This window comes from Spinacia oleracea, chromosome 6 (assembly GCF_020520425.1).
Source record: "Spinacia oleracea cultivar Varoflay chromosome 6, BTI_SOV_V1, whole genome shotgun sequence".
Taxonomy (NCBI): domain Eukaryota; kingdom Viridiplantae; phylum Streptophyta; class Magnoliopsida; order Caryophyllales; family Amaranthaceae; genus Spinacia; species Spinacia oleracea.
In genome coordinates this window covers 136958435-136973575 of record NC_079492.1, presented here as the reverse complement: position 1 = coordinate 136973575, position 15141 = coordinate 136958435, and the positions used below count along the sequence as shown (strand labels likewise).

General features: G+C 35.7%; 2 protein-coding genes and 1 non-coding gene across 4 annotated transcripts; all 3 read left to right on the top strand.

Moving 5' to 3' along the window:
* The first annotated feature begins 2722 nt into the window (after positions 1 to 2722).
* On the top strand, positions 2723 to 6856 carry LOC110791638 (uncharacterized). Its single transcript, XM_021996408.2, has 9 exons — positions 2723 to 2939; positions 3758 to 3878; positions 3951 to 4018; positions 4155 to 4214; positions 4342 to 4500; positions 5367 to 5513; positions 5864 to 6078; positions 6185 to 6293; positions 6375 to 6856. Exons 1-9 carry the CDS (start codon positions 2808 to 2810, stop codon positions 6456 to 6458), a joined length of 1095 nt encoding a protein of 364 aa, XP_021852100.1. The 5' UTR covers positions 2723 to 2807; the 3' UTR covers positions 6459 to 6856.
* Positions 6857 to 7018: 162 nt separating this feature from the next.
* On the top strand, positions 7019 to 7090 carry TRNAP-AGG (transfer RNA proline (anticodon AGG)). Its single transcript has one exon. It is a non-coding gene; the product is annotated as a tRNA-Pro (tRNA).
* A 214-nt stretch (positions 7091 to 7304) lies between these two features.
* Positions 7305 to 14607, top strand: LOC110791637 (uncharacterized). Of its 2 annotated transcripts, XM_021996406.2 has the most exons (14): positions 7308 to 7531; positions 8053 to 8301; positions 8433 to 8577; positions 8778 to 8952; positions 9092 to 9168; positions 9265 to 9362; positions 9448 to 9822; positions 9965 to 10048; positions 12258 to 12563; positions 13012 to 13150; positions 13243 to 13417; positions 13523 to 13634; positions 13869 to 14243; positions 14336 to 14607. In XM_021996406.2, exons 2-14 carry the CDS (start codon positions 8065 to 8067, stop codon positions 14486 to 14488), a joined length of 2451 nt encoding a protein of 816 aa, XP_021852098.2. In that variant the 5' UTR covers positions 7308 to 7531; positions 8053 to 8064; the 3' UTR covers positions 14489 to 14607. The 2 variants fall into 2 exon arrangements, 1 of the variants encoding a protein (XP_021852098.2); XR_008922480.1 differs by lacking the exon at positions 14336 to 14607 and having other exon boundaries at positions 7305 to 7531; positions 13243 to 13412; positions 13869 to 13886.
* Positions 14608 to 15141: the final 534 nt, after the last annotated feature.

Here is a 15141-nt window from a genome sequence, read left to right as displayed (position 1 = left end):
TGAAAGCAGAACTGATAGAGAAATCCCCTCGAAATTTCTCATCTTTCAGAAGATACTCGCCCCAGAATAACTTTGTGGCCGTAGGTGATAAGGAGAAGAGCGTAGCTGTTAAGGAATACAACCCTGCAAGCAAGGGGGCCGGTAGTTCCAGTAGTGCGCAACAGGGTAGGACACCTACCCAAAATCGAATAACCCGTATAACTGATCTATATATCGACTATGTACAGATTATGTTCAGATCAAAATTAATCTGCAAAGATCATGTCCAGATCAGATCTGGTCTGTACAGATCATGACTAGATCAGAATTGATCTGTATAGATCATGTCCAGATCAGAACTGATCTATACAGATCATGTCCAGATCATGTCTAGATCAGAACTGAAATTTACATATCATGTCCAAATCAGAACTGATCTGTACAGATCATGTCCAGATCAGAATTGATCTGTACAGATCATGTTCAGATCATGTCTAGATCAGAACTGAACTGTACATATCATGTCCAGATCAAAACTGATCTGTACAGATCATGTCCAGATCAACTGATCTGTACAGATCATGTCTAGATCATAACTGAACTGTACATATCATGTCCAGATTAGAACTAATCTGTACAGATCATGTCCAGATTAGAACCGATCATGTCCCGATCATAATTGATCTGTACAAATCATGTCTAGATTAGAACTGATCTGTACATATCATATCCAGATCGGAACTTATATGTCTAGATCATAACCGATCTATCTAGATCATGTGTAGGTCTATCTAATATAAGGAATAGTTAAATCATGAGCAAAGTCAAATAAATAATAACAATATTATAAATTTGTGTAACATTTATTTTACACGTAAGTTGTTCAATATTAATAAATGTAGATTTTTGTTTAAACTTAATTCTGAAGAATCAGATCAGATCAGAAAAAATAAGTTCAGATTAGATCAGATCAGAAAAAATAAGTCCAGATCAGATCAGATCAGGAGAAATAAGGTGAACTAAACAGGGCCGGAGTCTTTCCACTATTTTGAGAAAAGTGAATATTAACTCCTTACTTTTTAAAGATGGCGAATTTGCAAAATTAATCATCACTTGTGTTTTTTTGTGACATATGGCGAATGAGCCACAAGAGCAATATAAAGTTATAAATTGGGGGCGGGGGTATCGGACTTGTGACATATTGTACACAAGCCATAAATCATAACCACTAGGCAAAAACCTCATTGGTATATACTCGTCAGTTGTGTGATAGTAAAGTAGTGAGTACTTACTACTGAGTAATGACAATAACGCCAGAGGCGAAGCGCCATTGGGGCCTAAGTAGGCCATGGCCCCCCTCAAGTTTCTGCGGTACCAATGAAAAATAAGCCAATATAGTACTCTACTGCTGACATAACAAGAGTTTTTAGTGTAAAAATAGTGTGTGGCCCCCTGCTAAAAGATAAAGCATAATTAAAATACTAAATAAATAATACTACTGTAGTACTAAAAGGTGGGCCTCCCTAAAAAAACAAGCTAAAAATTGGGCTTTGTTGTTATCCTACCCCCTATGAGTTTGGTTTTTAATTTTTTACTGGTTTTCTTTAGCATTATTCTGTATTAACTAAGGTCAATTTACGAAGCTTATTTATCCCTAACAAATGTCTATGTTCTTACAATCTTATGTTATGTTTGATTTTTTAACAACTAAGGAGTAAATATTAGGATGATCAATCAGAGTTAATACGTACTACAATATGTAAAATCGGCCCTCCTTCATTACTGAGTCTAGCTTCGCCCCTGAATAACGCCTGAATAACGCATTAGTCTCAAGATAGGAATTAGGAAGTTGGAATAAATTATGTGGAAATAGAGGAGGTAGTTTACACGAACTTCTTGTATTATTATCATTGCGGGTGAGCATTGCAAATCAAGTGCATGTCTTTTGATTGTTTGGCACTCCATCAACACTCTCTAACATATCTTCAATTATTTCTTATTGACCTCAACAATATTGACCCTATAGTCTACTTATTTCATTGACCAACTAAAGATCCTCAACCAAGAAAAATTGTTACTTGGATAAACTATATGATCATGCCTTTCAATATTTGTGACGTCCATATTCATATTTAATACTTCTCATATATCAACACTTTAAAATTTCGACAATAGTATGAAAATACACCACGACAAGTTCTTATAAAAGTTGATGTGATATTTTCGTATTCGTCAGACTAAAATCATTAAATATTAGTTAAATAAAGAACTTTTATACTCCGTAATATCTTATATCTATAGAGTTCCTAGATATAAGAACTCATATGTTAAACTGTTGTAAATTTATTTGTAAAATAGTAAAGAAAGACTAATAGTTATCTTTATAAATCCAACTCAATTGAAACTCCATATACTTGGTGAGGCTAGGTAAAAGAATCCTTACATTCAACATTCAACATTCAAGTACTTGTACTTACAATTACGATTCAATATTGTTCAACTCTGTACAACAATCACACAGTTGCTAAAATGTTACGAGAAAATTTCAACAAACTTTAAAAACCCTATTACATTATAACGTGGTATAAACACTTGAGATCAAATTCATCTCCTTTCATTTGTAATTTACATACTTCGTAGCACTTGAAAAGAAATAAAAGGGAAATTGCCAAGTACTTGCAAAGAAGTAAAAAAAATAAGTAAAAAAATAAATAGTATAAATAGTCCAGAAGTCGAAGGATTGGAGAAACAAAGAGCAATAGTACAGCAGCAGCACTAGAAAGGAAATAAGCATAAAACGGAAGTTGCGAGGAAAATAGACGAAAGGTATGGACCCTCAACAGCAACAACAAGCACCTGCGCACCGCCCTCTTCAGCCTCCCGCTGGTGGCGGAGGCGGCGGAAATCCTCTCTCCGGTCTTCTTCCTTTGCTTTTCTTTTTCGTCGCTGCCATCACTGCGGTATTCTCTCTTCAATCATTGTTCACTTTCGTTTCTGTGTGGAATTTTATCGATCACATTCTGTGCATTCCACTTCGAGATTCATTTTACTTCACTTTTAATATGTTGAACTTACTAAATTTGGGCTTATTTTGATTTCATTTCGCCATTTCTAGGTTTTTCATCCTTCAATTGAGGGATCAAATCATGACTTTCTAATCATGAATAATATAATTTTCCATATTTTGTGAATTTACTTTTCGTCGTTGATATTCAATTTTGAGGATTCTTTTCCGAATATACTTTGCGTAATACAATTGTCCAGAAATGGAAGGGAAATCGAGTTTAGATGTTGATGTGATTTTTGAGGCAATTGCACCAAAATTAATGTCTCTTGATCCTTTTTCGAGTAAGAAAATGAGAAATTCATCGCTATGTCTAGAGTCGTTGGTGCTAAACTACTAAGGTGAAAAGACAGGACGTATTCTGACAAAATTCTATTGATTCTAGGACTATGACGAGTAATATACATTCGCAAATTTTTGATGTATTACCTGAACACCCATTGTGGGTTTTAGGTAGGAATAATTAAGGAGAGAGAGTGGTAACCAAGGCGGCTTGATCAGTGGTACCAAGTCCTGATCCCTGGATCAAGAGGTTAGAGTTTACACTCTCGACCACTAGTCCACAGGATAGCTGGTAGCTAAGAATATGATAGTATTGAAAAATATCATAGCTGTCTTGTGTGGTTTATGTTTAATTTTTGGAGTAGTTCTGATGTGCGTAGTCATGTTTGTTTGGATTGTAATTTGTATGATATGCTGTGAACACTTGGACAGGTTATGCTTTCTTCGGCGTCCACAAGCAAGATCAGCTTGACCGTCTTGCATCAAGTTCCTGAAGGTCATGTTGGTGTCTACTGGAGAGGGGGTGCCCTTCTCAAAACAATCACTGATCCTGGTGGGATTTTAGTCTGTTGTCACCTTTGATTGTATGTTTTGTGTATAATGTCTGACTTTTAGGACCTTTCAGGTTTTCACTGGAAGCTTCCTATTGTTACTCATTATGAACCTATACAAGTGACTCTTCAGACTGATCAGGTAGTTCCATGAGTCCTTGTTGGTTTTATAACTTTTTTGATTGATCAACTAAAATCTGTTTATTCTAATCTTTGATGACAAAAGATGCCAAACAAGAAACTATACCGTATTTACCTTTAAAACTCGTATTCTGTAGGTTAGAAACATTCCATGTGGCACAAAAGGGGGTGTTATGATCAACTTCAACAGGATAGAGGTACGCTAACTTGGAGGCGCTTTACATGAGTAGCACAACTCAATATCAAATTGTTATTGATGCTGGTTTTTTCTTTTTCTAGCTGAGTTGTACTTCTGTATGTAACATACTTCAATATCATGTTCAGGTTGTCAACAGGCTGAACAAGGACTTTGTATATGATACACTTCTGAATTACGGCGTGCACTATGATAAGACATGGATATATGACAAAATTCATCACGAGATCAATCAATTCTGCAGCTCCCATGCTCTTCAACAAGTTTATATTGATATGTTTGATCAGGTGAGCAACAACATTTTTAAGTTCTAGTGTAATATAATACTAGTTACTATTTTGTTAATTTTGAAACAAGCTGTTCTCCTTCAGTAATGATTTAGGAGGTGGGCTTTGTCTCTCTGTTCCCTTCTCTTGCTGTGTTGCTAATAAGCTTCCCTTTGTAAGTGGAATTCTTGTTTTCTTTCCAATCTATATACGACAACAAGAATGGCGATGCATTATGGATATTGCCGATGAGGCGATGATAGGATCCTTGAATGTCCATATTTACATGAACTTGCCCTTAAGTCCTTAACCAACTGGAACCTGTAGAGAGGATTTATTTCGGGGCCACGTGAACTAAATGGGTGGAAAATGTTACTTGAAGGATATAATCGTGAAGTTTTTCCTAAAGAACAAAAGAATAGTAGAGGGGTGCAGTAACAAAACTAGTAGAATGCTTCAGTTGAGGAAACAGAGTAAACACAGAACATACACGACTTATTCTTTTAATTTTTTTTGGGGGGTGGGGTGGGGTGGTCACCCACCTTCTAAGATCCTAGACTCAAGCTTCAGAAACGTACTCCTGACTTGGGGTTACAATATCACAAGTGCCACAGTTTTCTAGTATCATGTAAACCGTATGCTTTAGATGTGCTAATTCTAGACTCATAACTTCTCTCTTGGTTGGCTTGTTCTTATTCCAAAGTTCTCTCTGTTTCCTCGTGATTTTGTCAAGTCTTCTTCATTGTTGAAGGTCTAATTTCAACTGTTTTTACATATAATACTTTTTGTATACTTACAAATTCAGTGGTAAATCTTCATTTTGTTTCTGGCCCTGTACTGCTCGAGTAACCATTTTTTTAATGTTCTGTCGTCGTACCTCCATACAGATTGATGAAAGGATGAAAGATGCTCTCCAGGGAGACTGCACTCGTTATGCCCCAGGTGTTGAGATTATCAGTGTTCGTGTCACAAAACCTACCATCCCGGAGACTATAAGGCAGAATTATGAACAGATGGAGGAGGAAAGGACAAAGGTACAACAGCAGGATATCTGTTTCTGACTTCATCTACCTATGCTTTTTTCTTTTATCTTTGGGATAGGGGAAACAAATTGGCGGTCCATCTGTATGCGGATTCATTTATACACAGATTCTATTGTAGTTTCGTCTCTCGCTTACTAGTCAAGAATCAAGATTGCACAGGCTTGCATTTGTACTTCTTTTGACTGTTCCTCCACCTTTCCCCTATAAATTTAACTTTAGAGAATGGCCTTTATTTGTTGTAATTTTTTTTAGTTCATTTCATCTTAATTCTTGCTTTTTTGTAGATATTTCACATTTTTATTTTTACTGTGTTTCATGACCTTTTAACTGCTCTTTCTCAGGCTTTAATAGCTATTGAGAAGCAGAAGGTTGCTGAGAAGGAGGCAGAGACACAGAAAAAGATTGCGATATCTGAGGCAGAAAAGAATTCATTTGTGAGCAAAATCATCATGGAACAGAAGCTGATGGAAAAGGAAAGTGCCAGAAGGCAGCAACAAATTGATAATGAGATGAATGTAGCTCGAGAAAAGAGCATGGCTGATTCCTACTACTACAGGTGAATCACTACTCCTCGAATCCCGTCCAACATACCCCACTGGCGGGGGAGTGTTGTTCGCATGTCACTAATGTTAATGTTGAAATGTTGATGTCTGTTTTTCCAGATTAATAAAAGAAGCTGAAGCTAACACTATGAAGCTAACACCCCAGTATCTTGAGCTCAGATTCATTGAAGCAATAGCAAATGATACCAAAATATATTTCGGAGATAAGGTAGTCTAACCATACCAACTAAAGAGCACTTTTATTGCCTTCATTATCTATGAAATTTTTACTCAGTTGTTTGCTCTGCAGATTCCAAATATGGTTTTCGACCAGAAACTTCTTGGGCACTACCTGGAACGCGTGGCCAAAACGCCAGGCAAAGCAGATTTTTGAGCTAATGGATGACTGAGTACTCGGATGTAGTTGTGCAATGGCTGAGACTTTCGGCAAAATGGATCATCAGATTAAGTATACTCGTAGCAGAGTAATGGATCTCTAGTTTCTGGATTGATTAGGTCACGTGCGAACCTAGCACTTTATTTGGAATGTTCTTTTGTTCTTTGTTTGAATGTTATTTTCTCAGGGGTGGTTATAAACAGTTTCAAATGAATAGTGATATGCGTAGGCTAGTATTCTAGTAAAGACAAACAGGAGGGAGTAGAAAAGATAAGGGTATTGTATCTCTTTCATACAAGTATGTTTTGCACATTCTCGCTTCTATATCCTCAAATTTTGACACTCTGTAAAGTACTTGGACGGTTGCTCTGAAAGAAGTTGTCATTTTCTTTGTGTTTGTTACTGTAAACATATGAATTAAGGCTGTATTTCAGAATCAAACAAAGTAAAAAAAAAAAAAGTTAAAATTTTCTTTTATCTAATCTTTTGTTTGGTTTGTAATTTTTTTTATAAAAATCAACAGTGATTAAGATAGCCAGCAAGAAGGAATATCAAGTGGGCATTTGGTCTAGTGGTATGATTCTCGCTTAGGGTGCGAGAGGTCCCGAGTTCAATTCTCGGAATGCCCCTCTTTTTTATTTTTGCCCCCTTGCATCAGAGATTGCGTGTCAAGGTATAAGTATGATATTAGCATTGTTTGACTATAAATAATAAGCAATCATCAACGACCTAATCACGTTTGATTGTATTATTAAACTCTTAATCACTGTACTCTTTGTTTCAACGTGTAAGACTCTCCATGAATCTAACAAACTACCCAATCAAAACAGCTCATAATTTTTATTCCTCATTTATTTTGGTCACACTTCTTGAATGCAGACAAAACCTCATTTTTATTTGTACCATACAGTCCTTTTGTATATCTTAAGGATTCCATGAATCTCTGCTGTAAACCATATTAGTTCATTGTAAGAATCTGAGCTTTTAATACAAGTTACTGTCAGATTGTTGTGTTCTTCCCAGAAGTCTGCAGCTGTGTTCTTTTCTCCAATCATCTTCTTCAACAATTGGTATGCAACGTTTTCTCTCTCCTCTTTAAAGCTGCATTCTTGAATTTATTGCATTGATTATCTTAATCTAGCTTGTATAAGTATGAAGATCTCTTCAGCTTGTGTGATCTTCATTAAATTCAATTTCCAACTTTTGACAAAAAAAGTTCGGGTCAAAGTTGAAAATTGCAGTATGTTATTCCATGTAGACAGATGTAATCATCGTCCAAGCCATAATCTAGACACAATGATTTAACTAAAAATTCTGATACTGTATTAATAGACATGACTATTATTTCCAGACAGAGTTGGTAATACTTTGATAGAATACTACCGGGTTTTTTTTTATCAGTATTTAACTATACATAGAAATATTTTGTAAGAGATTGATCAGTATTATATCAGCTTCATCAGACTCAAAATGTTGCTTGTTTGCAAATTTTTTTGTGGCATTATGCTTTGTGGATAAAGTGATGACTAGATACTGAATCATGTGGCTGTTCTTAATTAACTTGCTCTAATGATTCAGAGAATTTTGGCAGGTGGGACTGAAGATGTATGTGGTAGAGAGTAAAACAGGAGCTATACTGTGCATGCTTCTCTCTCTAATCTTCTTAGGGACATGGCCTGCTGTTTTGGCTTACCTTGAAAGGCGTGGCCGCCTTCCTCAACATACTTATCTTGATTATGCTCTTACTAATCTCCTAGCTGCCGTGTTTATAGCACTCACATTAGGTGAGATTGGAGAGACCAAACCAGGCATGCCAAATTTCTTAACTCAACTCTTTCAGGTAATTTTTTCTTATTGAGAACATTTTACTAGGATCCTCATATTTTAGGCTTAGAGATTGATTCCAAAATCATGTTAACAGAAATCTATTTTCCATTAGCAACAATGTTTTAATTTTTTTGAACGTGATAGGTTCAAGAGAATTGGCCTTCGGCGTTGTTTGCAATGGCTGGAGGAGTTGCTCTTAGTGTAGGGAATCTATCTATACAGTATGCTATGGCTTTAGCTGGGTTATCAGTTGTTGAGGTTGTAAGTGCTAGCATTACCGTTGTCATAGGTTCGTGTTTTTCCTTCTTTCCTATAACAACATCTACATCACCTCCTTTTGTGATTAAGAATCACATTTAGGATGTCAGAAAAAGTTGCTATCTTCCCTAATATAGTAATGATGGCCTACAATTAAACTTTCCGACTTATGTTTCAGAATCTGTTATTTTGAAACAACTGGAATTGAAACTTCCTTTTTTACATTATCAGGAACCACAGTAAACTATTTCCTGGATGACAGAATAAATAAGGCAGAAATCCTTTTCCCTGGAGTAGGTTGTTTTCTGATTGCAGTGTTCGTGGGCTCGGCTGTTCACAAATCTAATGATGCTGATAATACTGCAAAACTCAAAAATTTGGAAAGTAAACTAGAAGAACAGGAAAGGTACACACTGTCTGAACTATGATAAAGAACTCATTGCAAGAGAGATTATTAGGATTTTGTGAAACATGAATAGACTATGAAAGTATGAAGTGTACTAGTAACCAAGTTGTCGGATTGTGTACTTGCCACAATATTTCAGACTAGTGACGCCACCAAAACCGACTTTTGACAGGAAATCCGATATTTCAGCCTCAGATGGAACATCTGCTCATAAAGGTTGAGGAATTAGGACATTTTGTGTTACATATAGGGCATGTCCATCTCTAGGTTAGGACTAGGAATAGAATATCTCAACCTCCACTTTACTTTCAGTTTCTATCGACCTTGAAAAGACAAATGAACCTACAAAGGAGCCGGAGTTTGGAACTGCAAAGTTCCTCATTCAGCTTGAGGAAAAAAGATCCATAAAGGTCAGTTGCTTAGTCTTGATGGAGGTTGGTTATGTATGATGATTTAATGTATGCTTAAGTTATCTCATTCGTAATCTATTTGCAGGTGTTTGGCAGGAGTATTTGGATCGGTTTAGCAATAACATTTTTTGCTGGAATTTGTTACTCCTTTTTTTCTCCACTATTCAATATAGCAACCAATGACCAGTTTCACCGTTTGAGGAAAGGAGTGCCTCATTTGGTTGTTTATACCGCTTTCTTCTACTTTTCCATCTCCTCTTTTGCAATTGCACTCATCTTGAATGTCACCTTCCTATTTCACCCTATTTTGGGATTGCCAAAGTCATCATTTGATGCCTACTTTAAGGACTGGAATGGTCGAGGATGGGCCCTTTTGGCTGGCTTACTCTGTGGATTTGGAAATGGTCTTCAGTTTATGGGAGGTCAGGCTGCAGGATATGCTGCAGCTGATGCTGTTCAGGTCAGTCAAAACGTCGAAACTTACATTTATCTTGTATTTTGTTGGTTTATAGAGAGATGAGAGTCATGTAGGGTAATGATGCAGACGAGATTCAATAGTTTCTTGTTAACAATTTCTTTGTGTTTTGTGTATGAATTATCAGGCACTTCCATTGGTGAGCACCTTTTGGGGAGTAGTTGCTTTTGGAGAATACAGGAAATCAACAAGAAAAACATACACACTACTTGTAAGCATGTTATTAATGTTCATCATTGCAGTTGGAATCCTAATGGCATCATCAGGGCATAGAAAGTCATAATCTGGCAACAAAAATTGTCCCATTGTTAATGTATTTTACTGATGAAGACATACAATCATACAACAATCTTGATTCAGTAATCAGTAGTGATTCGTGGTTGTTTAGACTGAGATGTGAAATATATGTTCAGATTGAAACTTTATCAGATGTTCATAGTTGATTGCCAAGGAAATTTGTGGGTTGGGTTGAGAGAAACTGTCAAACTTTCCTTGAAAGTAGCAGCAGTTGTTTTTGGAAACCGGAAGAAGTACAAATTTTTAAATCAATTCCTTAATCCTTGTAAAATTTGGAAGTAATTTGTATTAGCTCCTTGCTAATTTTGCAATCCCATTGGTTTTGATTTTGTTTTTCTTTTTCTTTCCGTTTTTCGGTTAAAAGATAGAATGAGACTCAAGATGTATTGTTTTCTACTTGTATCATACTTGTTTTCAACTCCATATATTGCATTGTGGATTTGTGGTTGATTTGTGCACTCTTGTCAAGTTGCAACATTTTTGGAACATAAAAAAGTATATTCCAACTATAAGATGATGTTTATTCAAATTCTCCACGCTCATAGGAGTACGTACTTCATATTTTCTTCTTCTATGATACAATGTTAATTCAAAAAAAAAAAAGCAAGGTATGACTTGGTAATGTGTTCGATTGAAATTGGTTTGCGCTAAGAAGAAACCATTTTTTGACCTCCTGATGGTGCTCGACCGTATGATTTGGTAATGTGTCCTCTAAATCACAAGGTAAGTTGAGTTCCCTACCAACTTCAACAAGGTTAGTGTTGAATCTTCTTCATTTAGTTTCACCCATTTTATATCCTGAGAATTAGACATCTTAGTTAGGGGAAAACAAATCTTAAAATCCTCTTATTTTTTCCCTTCATACATTCAAAACCATTGATTAAGAAATGAACCATCCATTTCATTTAGAAAAGTAAGAAGATCCCTTCCACATAACCCTTGCTCTCAACTTTGACGTAGTTAGTCAGGCTGACTAACACGTTTTAAATTTTCATTTTTTTTTTAAAGGTAAGATGAAGAGTTCTAGGTCGAAATTTCACATAAATTCACCCTTATAGATTAACAAGATGGACACTAAGAGAGTGGGGCTTCAAATTTTCAATACAGTTCCCTTCCTGACGATAAAAAAAATCTTAACCAACGTTATACGTTCAAGATTGCAGTGGGCCCTGTCAAGTGAGACAAAATTGCCATATCGGCCGCTCTAATTGACTCATACGTGGGTTGTTACAGAATCACCGAAGTGCTGGCAATAAGGAAATTAATAAAAGATTCTATCATTTTCAAAAGATTCCAAAAGTCAACGCATCTCCATAACTTTGCAAAGATGAGCCTATCATAGATTTACGTTTACCCACCCAAACAAACTATTCCATGATCAGTTGATCACAAAATTACAAATTTTCAGTCTATTCTCTCACTCTTTTTATAAGTAGTAATCCAAAATTCTGGAAAAATAAAACAATTCATTACAGTTTTATCAATTGTTAATCCCCTTTTCAGTCGACATCACATCAAATACATTTGGGAAGCTTTCTTGTTCATACATTGTACAGATTAATTATTTAAGGTATGGGACTTCTTTATGGGACATTTTTGTTTTAGATTGATGATTTTTACATTCAAAACTCAAAAGTATTGTCTCATTTTGCTGTCTTGTGGGTTTTTATTAATTATTCTTGTCAATGGAAGATATCATTGTATGATCCTGTCTATCCTATTCTTCATTTTTGCTAAATTTCCTGAATTTTCTTATATTTTTCTGCTTAATTTCCTGAAGAATTTGCATATTTTCACATTTCCCCTCTTTTCTTAAATCTGGGGTTTTGAATTATCCTACCTTAATCATGTTATCATTTAATTAGGTGTTTTTTTTCCCTCTTTTTCCATTGGGTGTTTCATGCTATGTTTGTACATCAAGATTGAATTTTGTCAAAAAAAAAAGAGAGTAAAATATTGTTAAAAAAAAATACTGAATTTTATCGAAAATAAGAACTTAAGACATGATTGAATTTTGTTATTAGTGCTATTTCCAAAAATGAAAGAAAATTAAAGCTAGCAATTTCATTCTGTTTGAATTTTAAATTATGTAAATTTGATGATGAAAAATGTGTGATAATCAGGAGGAAGGAAGCCCAATAATAAGAGTGATAGAGAAGATAACAAAGAGGATTTTGTCAAGTGGTTTAGAAATGTTTGTGGTTGAAAGCAAAGGAGGAGCAATAGTATGTATGCTCATGTCTTTGCTGTTCTTGGGTACATGGCCTGCTGTGTTAGCCTTCCTCGAAAGGCGTGGCCGTCTTCCTCAACACTCTTATCTTGATTACTCCATTACCAATCTCTTGGCTGCTGTTATCATTGCTCTTACTCTTGGTCAAATGGGAGATGCTAAACCTGGCATGCCTAATTTCATCACCCAACTTTATCAGGTCACCTATTTTCTTTACAATTCATAAAATTTGTTTTTCATGTTTTGATTTTCTTAGATTTGTTTTAGTACTAGGTGAATTGATATCTAAGGACAATGATCTATGGTTTTGTTTTGTTAGATTTCTTGTGATCACACAACCTTACATATGTTCTCACTGTTTTATGCACTTAATATTTCCTAGTCTAGTGTCATACTTATCTTCATTTCGAATGGCAAAGAGAGTTAATCCTATTACAGAACTCGTCAACTCTCGCAGTTCATGTCTAAAACTCAAAACCAACAGAAATTAGAAGATATGTAACCAAGTTAAGGAACTTCAATATTGAGTTAACTTCGCAGCTCACCGATACTTAACATATTCATGAAGTTACAGGGAGATGAATATTTTCTGTTTCGTGACAGAAATAGTGATGGTTTATAAACCTTATTAAGGGTGGTTGTTGCAGGATAACTGGGCCTCAGTGTTATTCGCAATGGCAGGTGGAGTAGTCCTCTCTATCGGGAACCTATCCACACAATATGCTTGGGCACTAGTAGGTTTATCAGTAGTAGAGGTGGTCTCTGCTAGCATTACTGTTGTAATAGGTAATTTCCTGAAAGTTCATGAATAAGGTTATCAGTAGAAGTGGATTTTTGTTACTGAGGTGTTCACTATGGTGTGCTTTCGGTATTTTCAGGCACCACATTGAACTATTTCCTGGATGACAAAATTAACAAGGCTGACATCCTTTTCCCTGGTGTCGCGTGTTTTCTTGTTGCTGTCATTTTGGGTTCACTTGTTCACTCATCTAATGCGTCTGACAACAAGAAAAAACTCGGTGATCTGCCAACTGGTTCTGAAGACAAGGCAGAGTACACTTCTTTTCTTGTATTGTTTTTCATCTTACAAAAACATATTCATTACCATGAAACAGAATGACTATTTTCATTCTAAGACAAAACAATCAAATTTGACAGTAAAAAATCAGCTACGATGGATCCTGAAAACGGTGAAATGACCAAGGTAGAAGGGGCACAGTTCGGGACTGCAGAATTCCTCATCGAACTTGAGAATAAGAGATCCATAAAGGTATATTACTTCATCAACTGCAACAAAATTCCAGAAATGACCTATTAAGGTTGTTTTCAGCAATTAGCAGTAATTTGCAGCTTAGTTGACATATAACATCAGATACTATCACAAGATTTACCACTGATACTTAGCATCTAGACATTTCAGTAGCAAATTTGACTAGCCTTCTTTAAGTTCTTATGTTGTATACAACAGTTATCTATCAGTTGATTTCAATTCCATCACTTGTAGGTGTTTGATAGGAGCATTTGGCTTGGACTTGCTATAACTTTCTTTTCCGGGATCTGCTTCTCTCTCTTCTCACCGTTCTTCAACCTAGCAACAAACGATCAATTCCACCTCCTAGAGAAAGGGGTTCCTCATTTGGTGGTTTACACTGCTTTCTTCTACTTCTCAGTGTGTTGTTTCGTGGTTGCAATTGTTTTGAACATCATATTCCTATACCGTCCTATTTTGAACTTGCCAAAGTCATCATTTAAGGCCTACTTAGCAGACTCGAAAGGAAGAGGATGGGCCTTACTTGCAGGTTTACTTTGTGGTTTTGGGAATGGCCTTCAGTTCATGGGAGGTCAGGCTGCTGGTTATGCTGCAGCTGATGCTGTTCAGGTATAACTTATAAGCATAACTTGTTTCCATTTTTGGAAGTTAATTGTCATATATCTAATTAACTTGTTTCCATTTTTGGATGTTATTTTCAGGCACTTCCTCTAGTGAGCACATTTTGGGCCATACTGTTATTTGGAGAGTACAGAAAATCATCAAGACGAACATATATATTATTAGTTAGCATGTTGCTGATGTTCATTGTAGCTGTTGGTGTCCTCATGGCATCTGCAGGACACAGGAAATGATTTAGCTTCAAAGAAATGTAAATATTATTAGTAGGCCTTTCCCAATGCAAAAGTGCAGATTTTATGTTTCGCGATCTCTGAAATATATTGTGGTAATAAAAACTTCACTTTCCTTAACATCTTCTACATGGCTCTTTCCCATGATTTCAGATACGTTCTTTTTTGTTTTTTTAATATAATTGTTTGGCTCATTTCATTAATGCTTCGTTTTCAAGAAGTACAGAGCTTGCGGTTACAACAAACTCACAGCACATGCAAAGTACATTGGGCCAAATCACTTAACGTCTAAACTAGTACATGAGTCTAGACTCTAGACTAGACCCAAGCAAGAAACTCATCTCTAGATCTCCTGGTTAACCCTTGTTTGGCTAATGAGTCCGCCACAAAGTTTGATCTCCTGCCTTTGTATTTAACTTCAAACTTTGTGCACGTTGTTTGTGGTGATTAGTTGTAATATCACAAATTTTCAATTTTTTTATATAGAATCACGATGAAGTACGTCATGCACGCGATGCGTGCATATAAGACTAGTTATTATTATTATTATTATTATTATTATTATTATTATTATTATTAGGAGGGGACGGCGTTTTTTTTATAAAAGGTGGGCATTGTTTAAAAACCCACAATTAAAAAGCATCAAACTGCCATTT